Source organism: Sparus aurata, chromosome 10, assembly GCF_900880675.1.
Source record: "Sparus aurata chromosome 10, fSpaAur1.1, whole genome shotgun sequence".
NCBI classification, from domain to species: domain Eukaryota; kingdom Metazoa; phylum Chordata; class Actinopteri; order Spariformes; family Sparidae; genus Sparus; species Sparus aurata.
The window spans coordinates 5331519-5344602 of NC_044196.1; the positions used below are offsets into that span (position 1 = coordinate 5331519).

General features: G+C 38.7%; 2 protein-coding genes across 3 annotated transcripts; both read left to right on the forward strand.

The window, feature by feature from the left end:
• Positions 1–959: 959 nt before the first annotated feature.
• LOC115590210 (butyrophilin subfamily 1 member A1-like) lies at positions 960–9260 on the forward strand. Of its 2 annotated transcripts, none has more exons than XM_030431486.1 (7): positions 960–1093; positions 1189–1313; positions 3965–4076; positions 4931–5260; positions 5415–5693; positions 5783–5905; positions 8296–9260. In XM_030431486.1, exons 2-7 carry the CDS (start codon positions 1305–1307, stop codon positions 8904–8906), a joined length of 1464 nt encoding a protein of 487 aa, XP_030287346.1. In that variant the 5' UTR covers positions 960–1093; positions 1189–1304; the 3' UTR covers positions 8907–9260. The 2 variants fall into 2 exon arrangements, with proteins under 2 accessions (XP_030287346.1, XP_030287347.1); XM_030431487.1 differs by having other exon boundaries at positions 1207–1313.
• Positions 9261–10707: 1447 nt separating this feature from the next.
• Positions 10708–12037, forward strand: LOC115590423 (butyrophilin-like protein 2). Its single transcript, XM_030431778.1, has 4 exons — positions 10708–10810; positions 10971–11312; positions 11616–11894; positions 11988–12037. Exons 1-4 carry the CDS (start codon positions 10708–10710, stop codon positions 12023–12025), a joined length of 762 nt encoding a protein of 253 aa, XP_030287638.1. The 3' UTR covers positions 12026–12037.
• The last annotated feature ends 1047 nt before the right edge of the window (positions 12038–13084 follow it).

Genomic DNA, 13084 nt, shown 5'->3' on the forward strand with positions numbered 1-13084 from the left:
GTATATATATATATATATATGTATATCTATACACATACATTATGTTACAGGGTGTGGCTTACCCTGAGTTTATTACAGTCTACACATCGGGTCTTAGATTCACATTACATCAGAATGTTAGTTACTGCAGCAGTTGCCAATGACGAGCAAAGTGTTTTACTGTGTAAGTTAGTTTAAAAGACAACAGCGAGCATCACTCTCTCACCCCTTTTCCAGGATTACTTCAACTTTCAATATCTGGCAGTTATTTGACATTACTGTATGTTATGAGTGTGTAATTACAGTTCAAACCGGAAGAAAACACAAAATGTAGTTGGATTTACAGGTTTACAGTGAAGTAGAAACTGTAACTGCGCATAGACTAAATGTTACACATGTTCAATTCTCACTATAAAACATCTGTCCAAGAGAGTTTGTGAGCCTCTGCCTCATAGTTTTGATTGTTTGGCCTGTTTTCCTGAAGAATGTCAGGGCGTTTCTTGGCCTTTGTGGAACTCTCTGGGGCAGTTCCTCTTCAGCTGCAGAACCAGGCTCACATTACACTCCTCCTCCTTGCTGGCTCTCTGGGATTTGCCCTGTTCACTGTTTGTGGGGAGAGGGAAGTGGTCGTGACTGGTCCTTCTCTCTGTGTGCTTCTTGTCTCTTCGTGCACACAGTAAAGTGTTACTTTAATAAAGCCAGAGTCTCTACTAGTACTTTCAGGAACCATTAGAATTAGAATTCGATAGCACAAACGATCTAGGAATTACATTAAATGGAACAACACATGTAAAATCCTGTCTGCGACGACGACAGTGTTGTTTAAGGGTTAACCAAGTGGAGACTCTGACCTTTGACCTTCTAATGTTATCACTCGCATTTCTACTGAAGCAGCTTCTTGGTTACAGCCCCATCTGCTGTTGACTCAGTGCTACTGCAGTATGTTGTTCACAGCTGTCAGTTGGAGGAAGGTCCACCATTCATTGCAGCTGTAAAAACAGGTTATAAATATTAACAGTGGGAGAAAACGAAAGTAAAGCTGGAGGACAAACAGAACACGTGACCATTTCCAGTAAACTCGACTAACAGTGGTCTGTGATATGAGACAGTCGGGGTAAGTCACTGTGGATTCATGCATTTGATTTTGCTTTGTTTTCTGTGTTTTGACTGATTCATTGAACTCTTTGTTTTAACTTTATCTATTAACAGATCTTATCTGAATTACAGAGGTTGTGGTGAAAGTACTCGTGATTTTATCTGAGGCTGTTAGTCTGGACTTTGACCGTGCAGCCTGCTCTTTGAGTCGAGACGACTTGGTGACACATATGAAACAGGTATGTAGCCTTTTTTACTGAACTCAATATCTTTAAGAAGTTTAAGATTTGTGGCAGATAAACAGCCGACACAGACAGCTGTTATATTATACTATTAACTCTAATTAACAAGCAGTTAGCTTAACAAGCACAAATGGACACTTTTCTGTAATATGACTCATATTAAAGCATGTTGAATAAGTGGAAGGTGACTTGTTGCCCCCACAAGGAAGTTATGTTCATGGTCTATAACTCACAAAGGTTCAAGTCGCTCCACTGTCACATCTCATCTACGTGCATGGTGGAGTTCTCTCTCTCTCTTTGTATTCAAAATAAGAGCTTTACATTGCACCCCATTGGTGTTTAGAACTGGGTTCTTAGCAGGGGGCTTTTAAATTGAAAGTAGCGACCGTTCTTAGAGAGAGAGACAGAGCGGAGCCGCAGCAGACAGAGAACACACACACACACATGACACCATATTATGAGGAAATAGAGATGGGATTTATGGCTCTTTTAGGGGAGCCGGATCTTGGTGAGCCGTTCCTTTCAAAGAGCCGTTCAAAAAACTGGCTCATTTGACTGATTTTTATATTTATTAAGTTTTAAGAAGCCAGTGGTCATTTTGTCTTGGAAATAATCCCTGGGAGGTATGATGGGGTGAGATTTGGAACAAAATAATACAAAATTAGACATCCCACCAATATCTGAGTTTGAATTATTCTGAAATATTGATTATAACCTCATTTGACATGTGTGGATTAGATTTTAAAGTCTGATCTGGATTCATTGTAAATATTCCACAAGGTTGCGCCATATCACTCTGCTTTGACAGTGACATCACTATTTTGGATTTACCCTTTGTACAAATTGTTTGTATGTGTGTAAAGCTGCAATGACTTGTTATTCATGCAACACTGTGACCATCAATTATTCGGAAAATGGGATATGGTAATGGCATAAAATAATGATAATAATGACTATTCAGGATGTATAATGTACATGAACTATTATTTATTATGATTGTTTTTGTTGTTCGTGGCCCTCCTCCTAGTCAGGCCATCCTCCTCCCGTGATTAAGGAGAGAGGACAGCTGGTGTGGCTTTTGGTCTGCCTTTTGTGTTGAAGGAGTGAGGAGCAAAACAGTTTATCAACCGCTAAATTACGTGTTGTATTTGCTTATGGTTTGAAGTCAACCGGAGGATATTTCTGTTTATGTAAATACATTCGAAACCTTTTTTGTTGAAACAAGAAACATCTCCGCGAGTGCTTATTATTTAGTGAGTCGTAGACCTCCTCCTCAGAAACTACTCTGATGATTTTTGAACTTTTTTGTATGCAAGAGTAGCCATAACAACTTACAAATAAACATTAAAAAACAAAGCAGGCTACAATGAATTTCCGTGCAAAACATCTTTTAGTGCAAACATTTCCACACAAGTTTACACTACTGTAATAAAGGCCTATTATAAGATTAAACATTTCACACAAGAATATTTTGATAGAAAAACAAAACACATTTAAAAAAAATAATATTTCAAGTATTAGAAAAATAGATACAATTAGAACAAATAAGACGAAAATATTTACATACAGCCCACTATTACTACTAATATAAAATCTGCATATACTGGTGGACAGTCCTGGGGTGCATTTTACTGCTTTGTAAAAAAAAAAAAGTTAACCCTGAGGAGGACTCCTGAACTGTCCTTGGGTGAGTAGCAGCCTATACCTGAGCATCAGTGCAAATTCTATACAGTTATTATTTCTGTTCGAAAAATGTAGAAAACAACTTGCAACATGGTACTTCAGTTACAAAGAATATTTCAAGTATTAGAAAAATAGATAAAACTAGAATAAATAAAAGGAAAATATATACATGAAGCCCACTATTACTACTAATATAAACTCTGCAATGGACTGGTGGACTGTGCACAACTCAGGTGGCATCATGCTACATTTGCCTATCTTATAAGCACCCATGTAACTTCTCTGTCCCACAGGGGAGGAGCAAAGGAAGAGCACGCAGTGATATATAAAAAAGAAAAAAAAGAAAAAAAAAGAGGAACGGTTCCCATCGTTCATGTTAACGAGCCTTTCAATAGAATCGGTTCGTTCGTGAACGTCACAACACTGCGAGGAAATACGTCTGGTAGATAACCGTGGCATTTTTATACCACCGTTTTTTTGACATCCCTTTGCACAACAGGAATTTATGTATTCGTTTAAAAACACACAAAAAGGGCACTTTATAATACGAGGCAAAAAGGGCCCTTGGCCTTATGTGTGCACATGCCTGCTTATAACACGCAATGGATTATTTTGGAGATATTTGGAGATATACAAGTTGTTGTGATTATTTATAGCCCTGTTCTAGATCTACCTTCATCTGCAAACTTATTTCATAGCTCTCTGTGGATTTTGATCCACCGAACAGCTGCATAAAGAATAACTTATGAATTGAGGCGTGTTGTAACTTTGGATCACATGAAAAATGAAAGTGATTTGCCAAAAATGTAAAGTGTTTAGGTTATAAAAACAGCTCAACCAGCAGTGTGGTCACTGAATGGCTGAAGGTAGTTTACACAGATTCAGTTTTATGACACTGCACAGAGGCGTAGTCTCTTCAACTGATATCACATATTTGATAGTTGACTCATTGTTTTTTTTTTCAGAACTCCAGGATGTTTCACATGAAGGAGAGACTCCTCCTCAGACCTCAGCTCAGTGGTGTCACTGCATTAATGTTGCATCACACTGTTTTTATCCTTCTCCTGACATGTGCAGGTAAATTACACGCAACAAACACATTGTTTTAACATTAAATACTAATATAAAATATAATGAAGTGGAATTCTACAGAAGGGCACACTGTAACAACACAAACATCCGGGTATAAAACTGGTGTTGATTTGCATTGTTGAGAAATGTGAAAACTGTCAACTTTATTTCCTGTTGTGTTTTTCAGTCGTAACTGTAACATCAAAGATGGAGAACAAAACACATTATTCTGAACTATCTGACATTTCTACTGTGATACTTTGATGCGCTTTGTTGGTTTACTAGCATTTTTGTTATCTTAGACCAACCTCTAGTTTTTGGTAAACTGAAGCAGTAAAGGTCATGAGTCTGTGGCCCAACAGGTAAATAAGGTCTCCAACGTAACGTTAGTGACAGTTTTGCTGTACATGAAGTACAAAAATAGTCCTTTTTCAGCTGTAGCTTCCTCATGTTGATGTCAGTTGTTAATTCAATGACTGTAGGATAGTGTCATGCTGAGGAGAGGCTCTTCTATACAAACATATATAGGAGAAAGAGTGAAGAACAGTGTCTGTACAATACCACAAGACACTTCGTAGACATGGGCATTTGTTTCTGAGGTGTTCTGTTTTCTGAATTTTGAGAATCTTGCGAGAGTCAAGAAATGTAATGTGTCATCATCCTGCTATTTTTATTTGTGGCCTCTGTTTATCAGATGTTAGTTACATATTTATATACGATAGTCTCACTTTTACACAGTGGTGTTAATCAGTCAAGCCTTATTTATTCAAATGATACTGAAAATATGTTTGTACTAAATTATACTTTGTGAGGAAGTACAAGAAGGAGTTAATGAAAAATACATGCTTTTATGCCCTCAGGTGAGTCATCTCAGCCAATAGTGGCCATGATGGGTGATGACATAGTTTTGCCATGTCAAATGGAACGTGCTGTGGATGCCAGCGGTCTGACTGTGGAGTGGTCAAGACCCGACCTGGACCCCAGATTTGTCCATTTGAGGCGAGACAGTGTGGAGCTGGAGCTTGAGGAGAATCCATTGTACAAGGGAAGAACCTCACTGTCCACCAACAGACTGAAGCGTGGAGACGTTTCACTGAAACTCTCCAAAGTGAAAGTGTCTGATGAGGGAACATACAGAGGCTTTGTTCCCAGTGGTACGCCGACAGACTGTGTGGTTCAGCTTGCTGTAGGTAAGTCAATATTAATCTGTGTTGCACTTAAAAACTATAATATAAATGTATTACATAGTCCCATGATACTCAGAAATTGTACTTTACCACTTGAAATATAACAAAAAAACTTGTAAAGGACAGTTTAACCTTTAAACTCTAAACTATTTTCTAGGTTCTGTCTCCTCCCCCGACATAAAGATCTCTAAAGTCAGCAATGGAGTGTTGTTAGTATGCAAATCCAAAGGCTGGTATCCAGAACCTGAGGTGTTCTGGCTGGACGGTGAGGGAAACCTCCTCTCTGCTGGACCTACAGAGACAGTCAGAGGTCCTGATGACCTCTATACTGTCAGCAGCAGAGTGACTGTGGAGAAGAGACACAGCAACAGCTTCACCTGTAGAGTCCAACAGAACAGCATCAACCAGACCAGAGAGGCAAAGATAGATGTTCCAGGTAGGAAATGGTATTATTGATGTCATCACTTTAGTAGTTCCATACAGTCTCGTCTTAACATATGAGTTTTATTTCTTTTTGAATTTCAGATGAACTATATTTGGTCCAGTCAAATTCTGCTGTTCGCATCTCCATCTGCCTCGCTGTGTGCGTCGTGTCCATTTGCACAGTTGTGTTCATTGTTCATCGGAAAGGGCAACAAAACACACTCAGTAAGTCACAACTTGAACATTAACTACTTTTTCCAGACTTTAAGTTACTTTCACATAGAGCTGGGCATTAGATTGATATTATGTGGTGATCATAATATATAAATATATTGTTTGTTCAGATTGTGGGAAGTATTATATCATGATAGAACAAAAGATAAGTGATACCAGTGATACAGTTTATTAATGTGATTTCCCGACTGTTCGACTTCTAGTTAGTCCCCCCAGGAATCTGCAGAGAAAAAATTTAAATTCCGCGGAGAGCAATTTTGATTCTGCGGAGAGCAATTATTGATTCCGCGGCTTGAAAGTTAAAATTCCGCAAACATCTCTCTATAAAAGCACGGAATCTCTGTCTGTCTGTGTGTGTGTGTGTGTGTGTGTGTGTGTGTGTGTGTGTGTGTTTCTGTTAGTCAAATATCTCTGCGAATCAGGATCACACTGACCCGAGACTTTCAACATGGCTGCTGCGTGGTTCAGTGGTGTGCATCTAAGCATTTGCTTGGACTGCAATGATAGCGTGAATAAATTATTTCATAAATGCTTTACAAATTCCGCCGAGCATTGTCCACCGGAGCCACCACAGTCACGTGCGCACCAGAGCCAATCACTGCAGAGCTCAGGCCCACGACATACCTGAAGAAACCTGCAGCGGCACGAGCTGGACCGGGATTTTGCCGGCAGTTCGGTTCGGTCCCGTTCTGCTCTGTTCTGTGCATCTAAACTGACTGCTTCGGATTAATGAGATTAAACAAGTCCGGACCGAGTCTGTTCGGGTCTGAGGAGATCCAGAGATGCGCGGACAACAAAGTGGAATCTGAATCTGTGGATGTTCGTGTGTAGCTAGCGGCTAACTGCTAGCCGCTAGCTACACGGCCCACATTCCGAGGCGACGGACCGGACGCATCGGCGCGACCAAAACCGGACTTAGGGTAAATAATGTCTGCCACCGTTTTTTTGCAAACATTACCGTCACGTTTGCTTTGTGTCTGGTGCAGGAAGAAACGGTAAAAACAGGCTTTTGTAACGAAAGTGTCCAAGCAGCAAGTTTGGTTGTTGAGGAACAAGAAGTTGTGGGAGGGACGTAGGCGGATGATTGACAGGCAACGACGGTCGGTGTACAGACAGCGATATAGAGAGTTGAGAGATTTGTTACATTTAGCGTGTTTGGAGTGTATAGTTAGTGTGTTATGTAGTGTTTGGTGTAGTGTGTTTAGTGAGTAGTGGAGTCGTTTTTTTGTTTAATGACTCAGAACACTGAGGAGAAGCTGAATGTGGAGTAGGCAGTGCAGCTCTTCATTCAGATGGAAGGAGCTCAGGCAGACCTGAGCATTGCCTGCATTCAAATATAAATAGCTACATATAACTATGTACATTTTTTAAATGTATGCACAAATTTAGCAAACATCACTTTATATTTGCATTATAAGTAAAAATAAATAAATAAATGGATTGTTAAACAAATTTGTGGTTTTCACAGTAAAAAAATCTAACTTTTTCGACTCAGATTTTATGTTTTTTTTTGTGATTTTAGGTCCATTGTGTTAATACAGTTTGTCATAATAAAAAAGTAAATGTACAGTCACACGTGAGGTTGTGCTGAAAATAATGACACCAAGTAAATCGTTTTTAAGGTGAAATATAATGGCAAAATCAAAAATAGTCAAAAACAGCCAATTATACCCTGGAATATCGGATTTCACAACAAACCTAAATATCCCTGATGTCCCACCTTCAAACACAGCCTCATTTGGCCATCCATGAAAAAGCTCCTTAACCTCCCACTTTTTTATAGGAATACACTCTTCTTACGGGCACTGCACTAGTTGAAAAATAATGAACTAAATATTCTCTTATTAAATGAATTGCAGTACAAGTGTAAAACAGTGTGGAACCTACTATTACGGGTTTTAAAATAATCAACAACATTTTCTTTGTCCCTGTTTGGCAGATTTATTTGCAACATAAAAAATGCAAAACGTTTTACCAAACTATGGGTGAAGGTTTAGGAACAGAAAGTGCCTACTGCATACTGCAGATAGTAAATGTAAACATTCAGTTACAGCAATGAAATGCTTTTTTCTTTTGTAAACATTTACCACGTCCACCGGATGCAGTGGGTAGTGTACTTCTACTGTGAGTCTAGAGCCCAGTCTATCTGACAGTGACATCTAGCAGCCGGGATGAAAACTATATGCAAAATGTGATATTCCGCGGAAGGTCTTTGAATCCACGGTCGGCCGAGAAATCTGCCGTAATTTCCGCGATCGCGGATTCATGGGGGGACTATCTTGTCTTCTAATCTGTGTGTGACTTGTCTGTACCAACTTCATCATCCCTACAATATTGTAGCAATATGTTCAAAAATATCGAATCATTTTTTTTCCACATAGAAACCATGACCAGCAGCAATGAACTTCAGCCACTGATGGACGGAGAGAAGCTCAAGACAGGAAGTGACAAAATACATTATCTGGACAACACAAAGGCTAAACTTGATGAGGACTTACAGAAGACTGAGGGAGAACTGAAACATGTAACACAGGTGATTACAAACCTGAAAGAGCAGAAAGAGAATCTGAACAAGCAGAGAGAGAAACTCATCGCACTGCAGCAGGAGGAGAAGATACTGATAAAGGAGAAGAAGGAGAGGATGGAGAAGAGCCGAAAAACGGGCGACAAAAAAAAAAAGGAGAAGTATAAAAAAATCAAAGAGTATCTGGAGAAAACAGAGACAGAACATGAGAATATGTTGGGGCAAACAAACACTCTACTGAAGACAACAGATGATCTGATTAATAAAATGACTGAAAGGAAGGGAAACCTAGAAAGAGATAAGGAGCAGATATGTAGAAACCTGAAAGAGAACAAGAGACTGAGAGAAGAGACTGAGAGGAAACTTCAGTCAGAGCAGGCAGAGAGACTGAGAGAAGAGACTGAGAGGAAACTTCAGTCAGAGACAGAAAAGGGAACAAATCAACAACCGTCCAGTGATTCTGTGTGATTGTTTGACTTCAAATCTAACTTAAATCACACGATTTGATGTCATGAAAGTTCTATTATAATCTTTAGTATCATTAGTTTAAGCAACCTGCCCATGTTCATCTGAACCAAGGCAGAGTGCTGTCTGTTTCATATTAACTGTATATTGTTCTATAATTAGTGAAGCTGATTCCTCCTTCACCAACATTAATAACACTGTGTACAGTTTGTGTGATTATAATCCCAAATGATTTATAGTACTCTTTATCACTTCTTTTCTTCTGTTTCTAATGGTTAATTTTAAACTTGTGCATATTTAGATTGAAATACTTAAATATATTTGAGGGATTTTGAATATGTTTTACAAAGATTTCATCTTCTGTTGGAGAACATTTTTGCAGTTGTAGTTTCTGATGCTTGAGAATGACTGATTGTTCTGTTTCACTTAAACATGTTGCCTTTTTTTTTTTCATGAACTTTCTGGTTAAAACATTTATATTTTGTGTTTTAGATATAGTTTTTTCTTTTTTAAAAACTTTAGATATGCATGTGAATGAATTAAACTTATATGTGGTGAACTGTAAATAAATGAATTAATAAACCAAACTCATAAACCCTAAAGCTGTATCTCTGTGATATATACATAAAGACAAAACAGGTGAAGTTATCATGCTAAAAGAATCATCTAAATATTTCTAATGTTTCAGAATAAATGTGTTTTCAAATGAAACACCATAAACTAGAGGACCAGTCAAGATGATGTACACACTGAGAGGGACATTAAACATCTTGTTTAACCAGAGTTAATCTGACTTTCTATTTTAATATTGTCTTTACTGTAATGTCTGAAATAAAACATAGAAGAGAAAGTAAAGCTTGTCTTCAGAAACAGAGTCATGTGTCCCTCTGAGGTCTTAAACCTTTTCTGCCTCTGTCTGTTAACAATCACTGCACACAGTAACAAGACAGGCAGATATGATCACATCTGGAGGGATGCCAAACCCAGCAAGGCATGCTGGGATATTAACTGCTTTCTTATATCATCAACCAAAGTATCATCCAATAAACTACCCTCAGTGTCACCTGTCATTTACTCTTCTGTTTCATTCAGTCTGTTTGTTACCTTTGCATGTGAGTGGACGTCTATGATTTTGTTATAACTCCAACATTAACATGTTTATAACAGTCCTGAAGGAGAGGTCAGTATCACATCAGTGATCTGAGGGGGGATGGGCCTCTATGCACTCCTGAAAAGACACACACACACACAGGCACACAAACACACATAAACACACACACACACATAGTGTTATTATACTAAAATACTTAAAATTGGATCTAAAGGTACTATAAGTGCTTATGGTGTATTTCTTTGTGACTGATTTGTCAGCTGGATAAAGTTCAATAAATGATCAGATCTTAACATACGGCACATCAGTCCATCATAAATACTATCAAATCATGTCATAATGTTGTAAAAATGCAGCATTTAATATAAAATGAGGATATATTATTTTACCTGAGAGCTGCAGCAGAACAGCAGAGAAACTAAGTTCATCACACAGGACCACTCCCTGTCGTCTGGGGGAAAACCACTTTCTGTTTAGTCGTCTGTGGTGTGACACTTCACTGCCCACCATAACAGGTTTGTAAGCTTTTATGAATATTATCTCCTGTGCTTTGTTTAACAAAAGTTTACTGACACTTGATCTAAAAGAAATGAAAAATTATCTCTAGAGTGAGAAAAAAACAGATTATGCGTGAGAGCTAAAAATGTCTGACCACTTCCTGAATGTCTGTTTGAACAAACCACAGAAGTCCAGATGTTTCAGCTGAAGGATGGACGATCCCTCGAGCTCTGTAGCTTCAGAGTTCTGCTTTTCCATCACACTGTTGTCCTGCTTCTTCTAACACACTGCTGTACAGGTAACTCACAATCACACCTGTCCCTCTAAAGTTAATACAAAGTCAGTGAAGGTAAAAATGTGTTGGATCTGTTTCATAAAGTCTTTTTTGATTGATTGTTGCATCAGATGTATGTAGCTGAATTCTCTTTTCCTCTTAAACATTTAACTACACTTCCCAGGTCACCCTCAGGTAATTGGTCCACCTCGGCCAGTATTGGCATTCGTTGGTGATGACATCATTCTGCCATGTCATCTGGAACCTGCCACAGATGTTGCTTCCACAGCTGTGGAGTGGACGCGACCTGATCTGAAACCCAGATTTGTCCATCTGTGGCGTTCTGGTCAAGAACTTCTAGGTGATCAGCATCCGTCCTACTCTGGAAGAACATCGCTGTTCACCAACAAACTGAAGCACGGAGACATTTCACTAAAACTGTCCAGAGTCAAGCTGTCTGATAAGGGAACATACAGGTGCTTCATTCCCACAATGAATATAGACTCAACTGTCAAGCTTGTCTTTGGTGAGTGAGCATGTTTATTGTTACATTTATTCATCCACAGTCAGTTAATCCTGAACTGGAGCTGGAACCATGCTGCCATCTTGTGTATGAATAGTGAAGCTGCTTTGAGTATTTATGAATTCTGTGTATTGCCTGAATTATTATATGTTCTATGTTGACATGCAGCCAGCAGTTAAAGCTTGATGAGGCACATGAGGCGTACAAGTGTGTAAACTGCAGAATTAAGATTGTTCCTTACCACTTGAAATGTAAAAAAAAGTCGTGAAGAACAGTTAACTCTTTAAACTCTAAACTCTTTTCTAGGTTTTGTTTCTTTCCCCGACATAAAGATCTCTAAAGTCAGCAATGGAGTGTTGTTGGTATGTAAATCCACCGGCTGGTATCCAGAACCTGGGGTGTTCTGGCTGGACGGTGAGGGAAACCTCCTCTCTGCTGGACCTACAGAGACAGTCAGAGGTCCTGATGACCTCTATACTGTCAGCAGCAGAGTGACTGTGGAGAAGAGACACAGCAACAGCTTCACCTGTAGAGTCCAACAGAACCACATCAACCAGACCAGAGAGACACTCATACATGTTCCAGGTAGAGAATACTATCATCAAAGTCATCACTTCATTAGTTGCATACTTAGTCTCGTCTTAACTACACATATGGGTTTTCTTTCTTAAATTTCAGATGAACTCTTTTTGGTCCAGTCCAGTTCTGCTGTTTAGATCTCTGTCTGCTTCACTGTGTGCATCTTGTCCATTTGTACAGTTCTGTTCATTGTGTGGAATGGGCGACAAAAAACAATCAGTAAGTCAAAAATTTGATGTAAACTATTTTTTCCAATCTTGGAGTTACTTTCACATAGAGCTGGGCATCATATTGAGATTATATGGTGATCATGATATACAAAATACATATTGTTTGTTCAGATTGTGGTGAGTATTATATCATGATATATATATATATACATATATATATATATATATATATATATATATGTCAAGTGATGTCCTGAACTGTTCTATTTCTAATCCTTCTGTGTGAGTTGTCTGTACCCACTTCATCATCCCTACAAAAATATAAAATTATGTTTTTTGGCTTTGATTTAAATATTAAAAGGTAACACTGCATAAACAAAGAAGGTTTGACTTAACTTACTCCTCTCCTGTCCACATAGAAACCACGACCAGCGGCAATGGACTTCAGCCACTGATGGAAATAGAGAAGCTCATGACAGGATGTGACAAAATACATCATCTGGAAAACACAAAGGCTAAACTTGATGAGGACTTACAGAAGACTGAGGGAGAACTGGAACATGTAACACAGGTGATTATAAACCTGAAAGAGAACAAAGAGAATCTGGACAAGCAGAAAGAGAAACTCACCACACTGCAGCAGGAGGAGAAGACATAGAGCAGAAGGAGGAGAGGATGAAGAAGAGCCGAATGCTTTACCAAGTGAAAAAAGTTCAGAAGCAGGAAAAAAACCAAGAAGTATCTGGAGAACACAAAGGAAGAACACGTTGAACTGTTGGTGAACACAAACAATCTATTGAAGCAAACAGGTGATCTGATAACTGAGATGATAGAAAGGAAGGGAAAACTAGAGAGAGATATGGAGCAGATACGTAGAAAGCTGAAAGAGACGGAGAGACTGAGAGAAGAAACAGAGAGACTGAGAGAAGAGACGGAGAGGGAACTTCAGTCAGACAGAGAAAACTTTTAGGTCCTCATTGTCTTAAATTTCTGCAATCTTATTATTCCAAGCCAGATGTGTCCAAC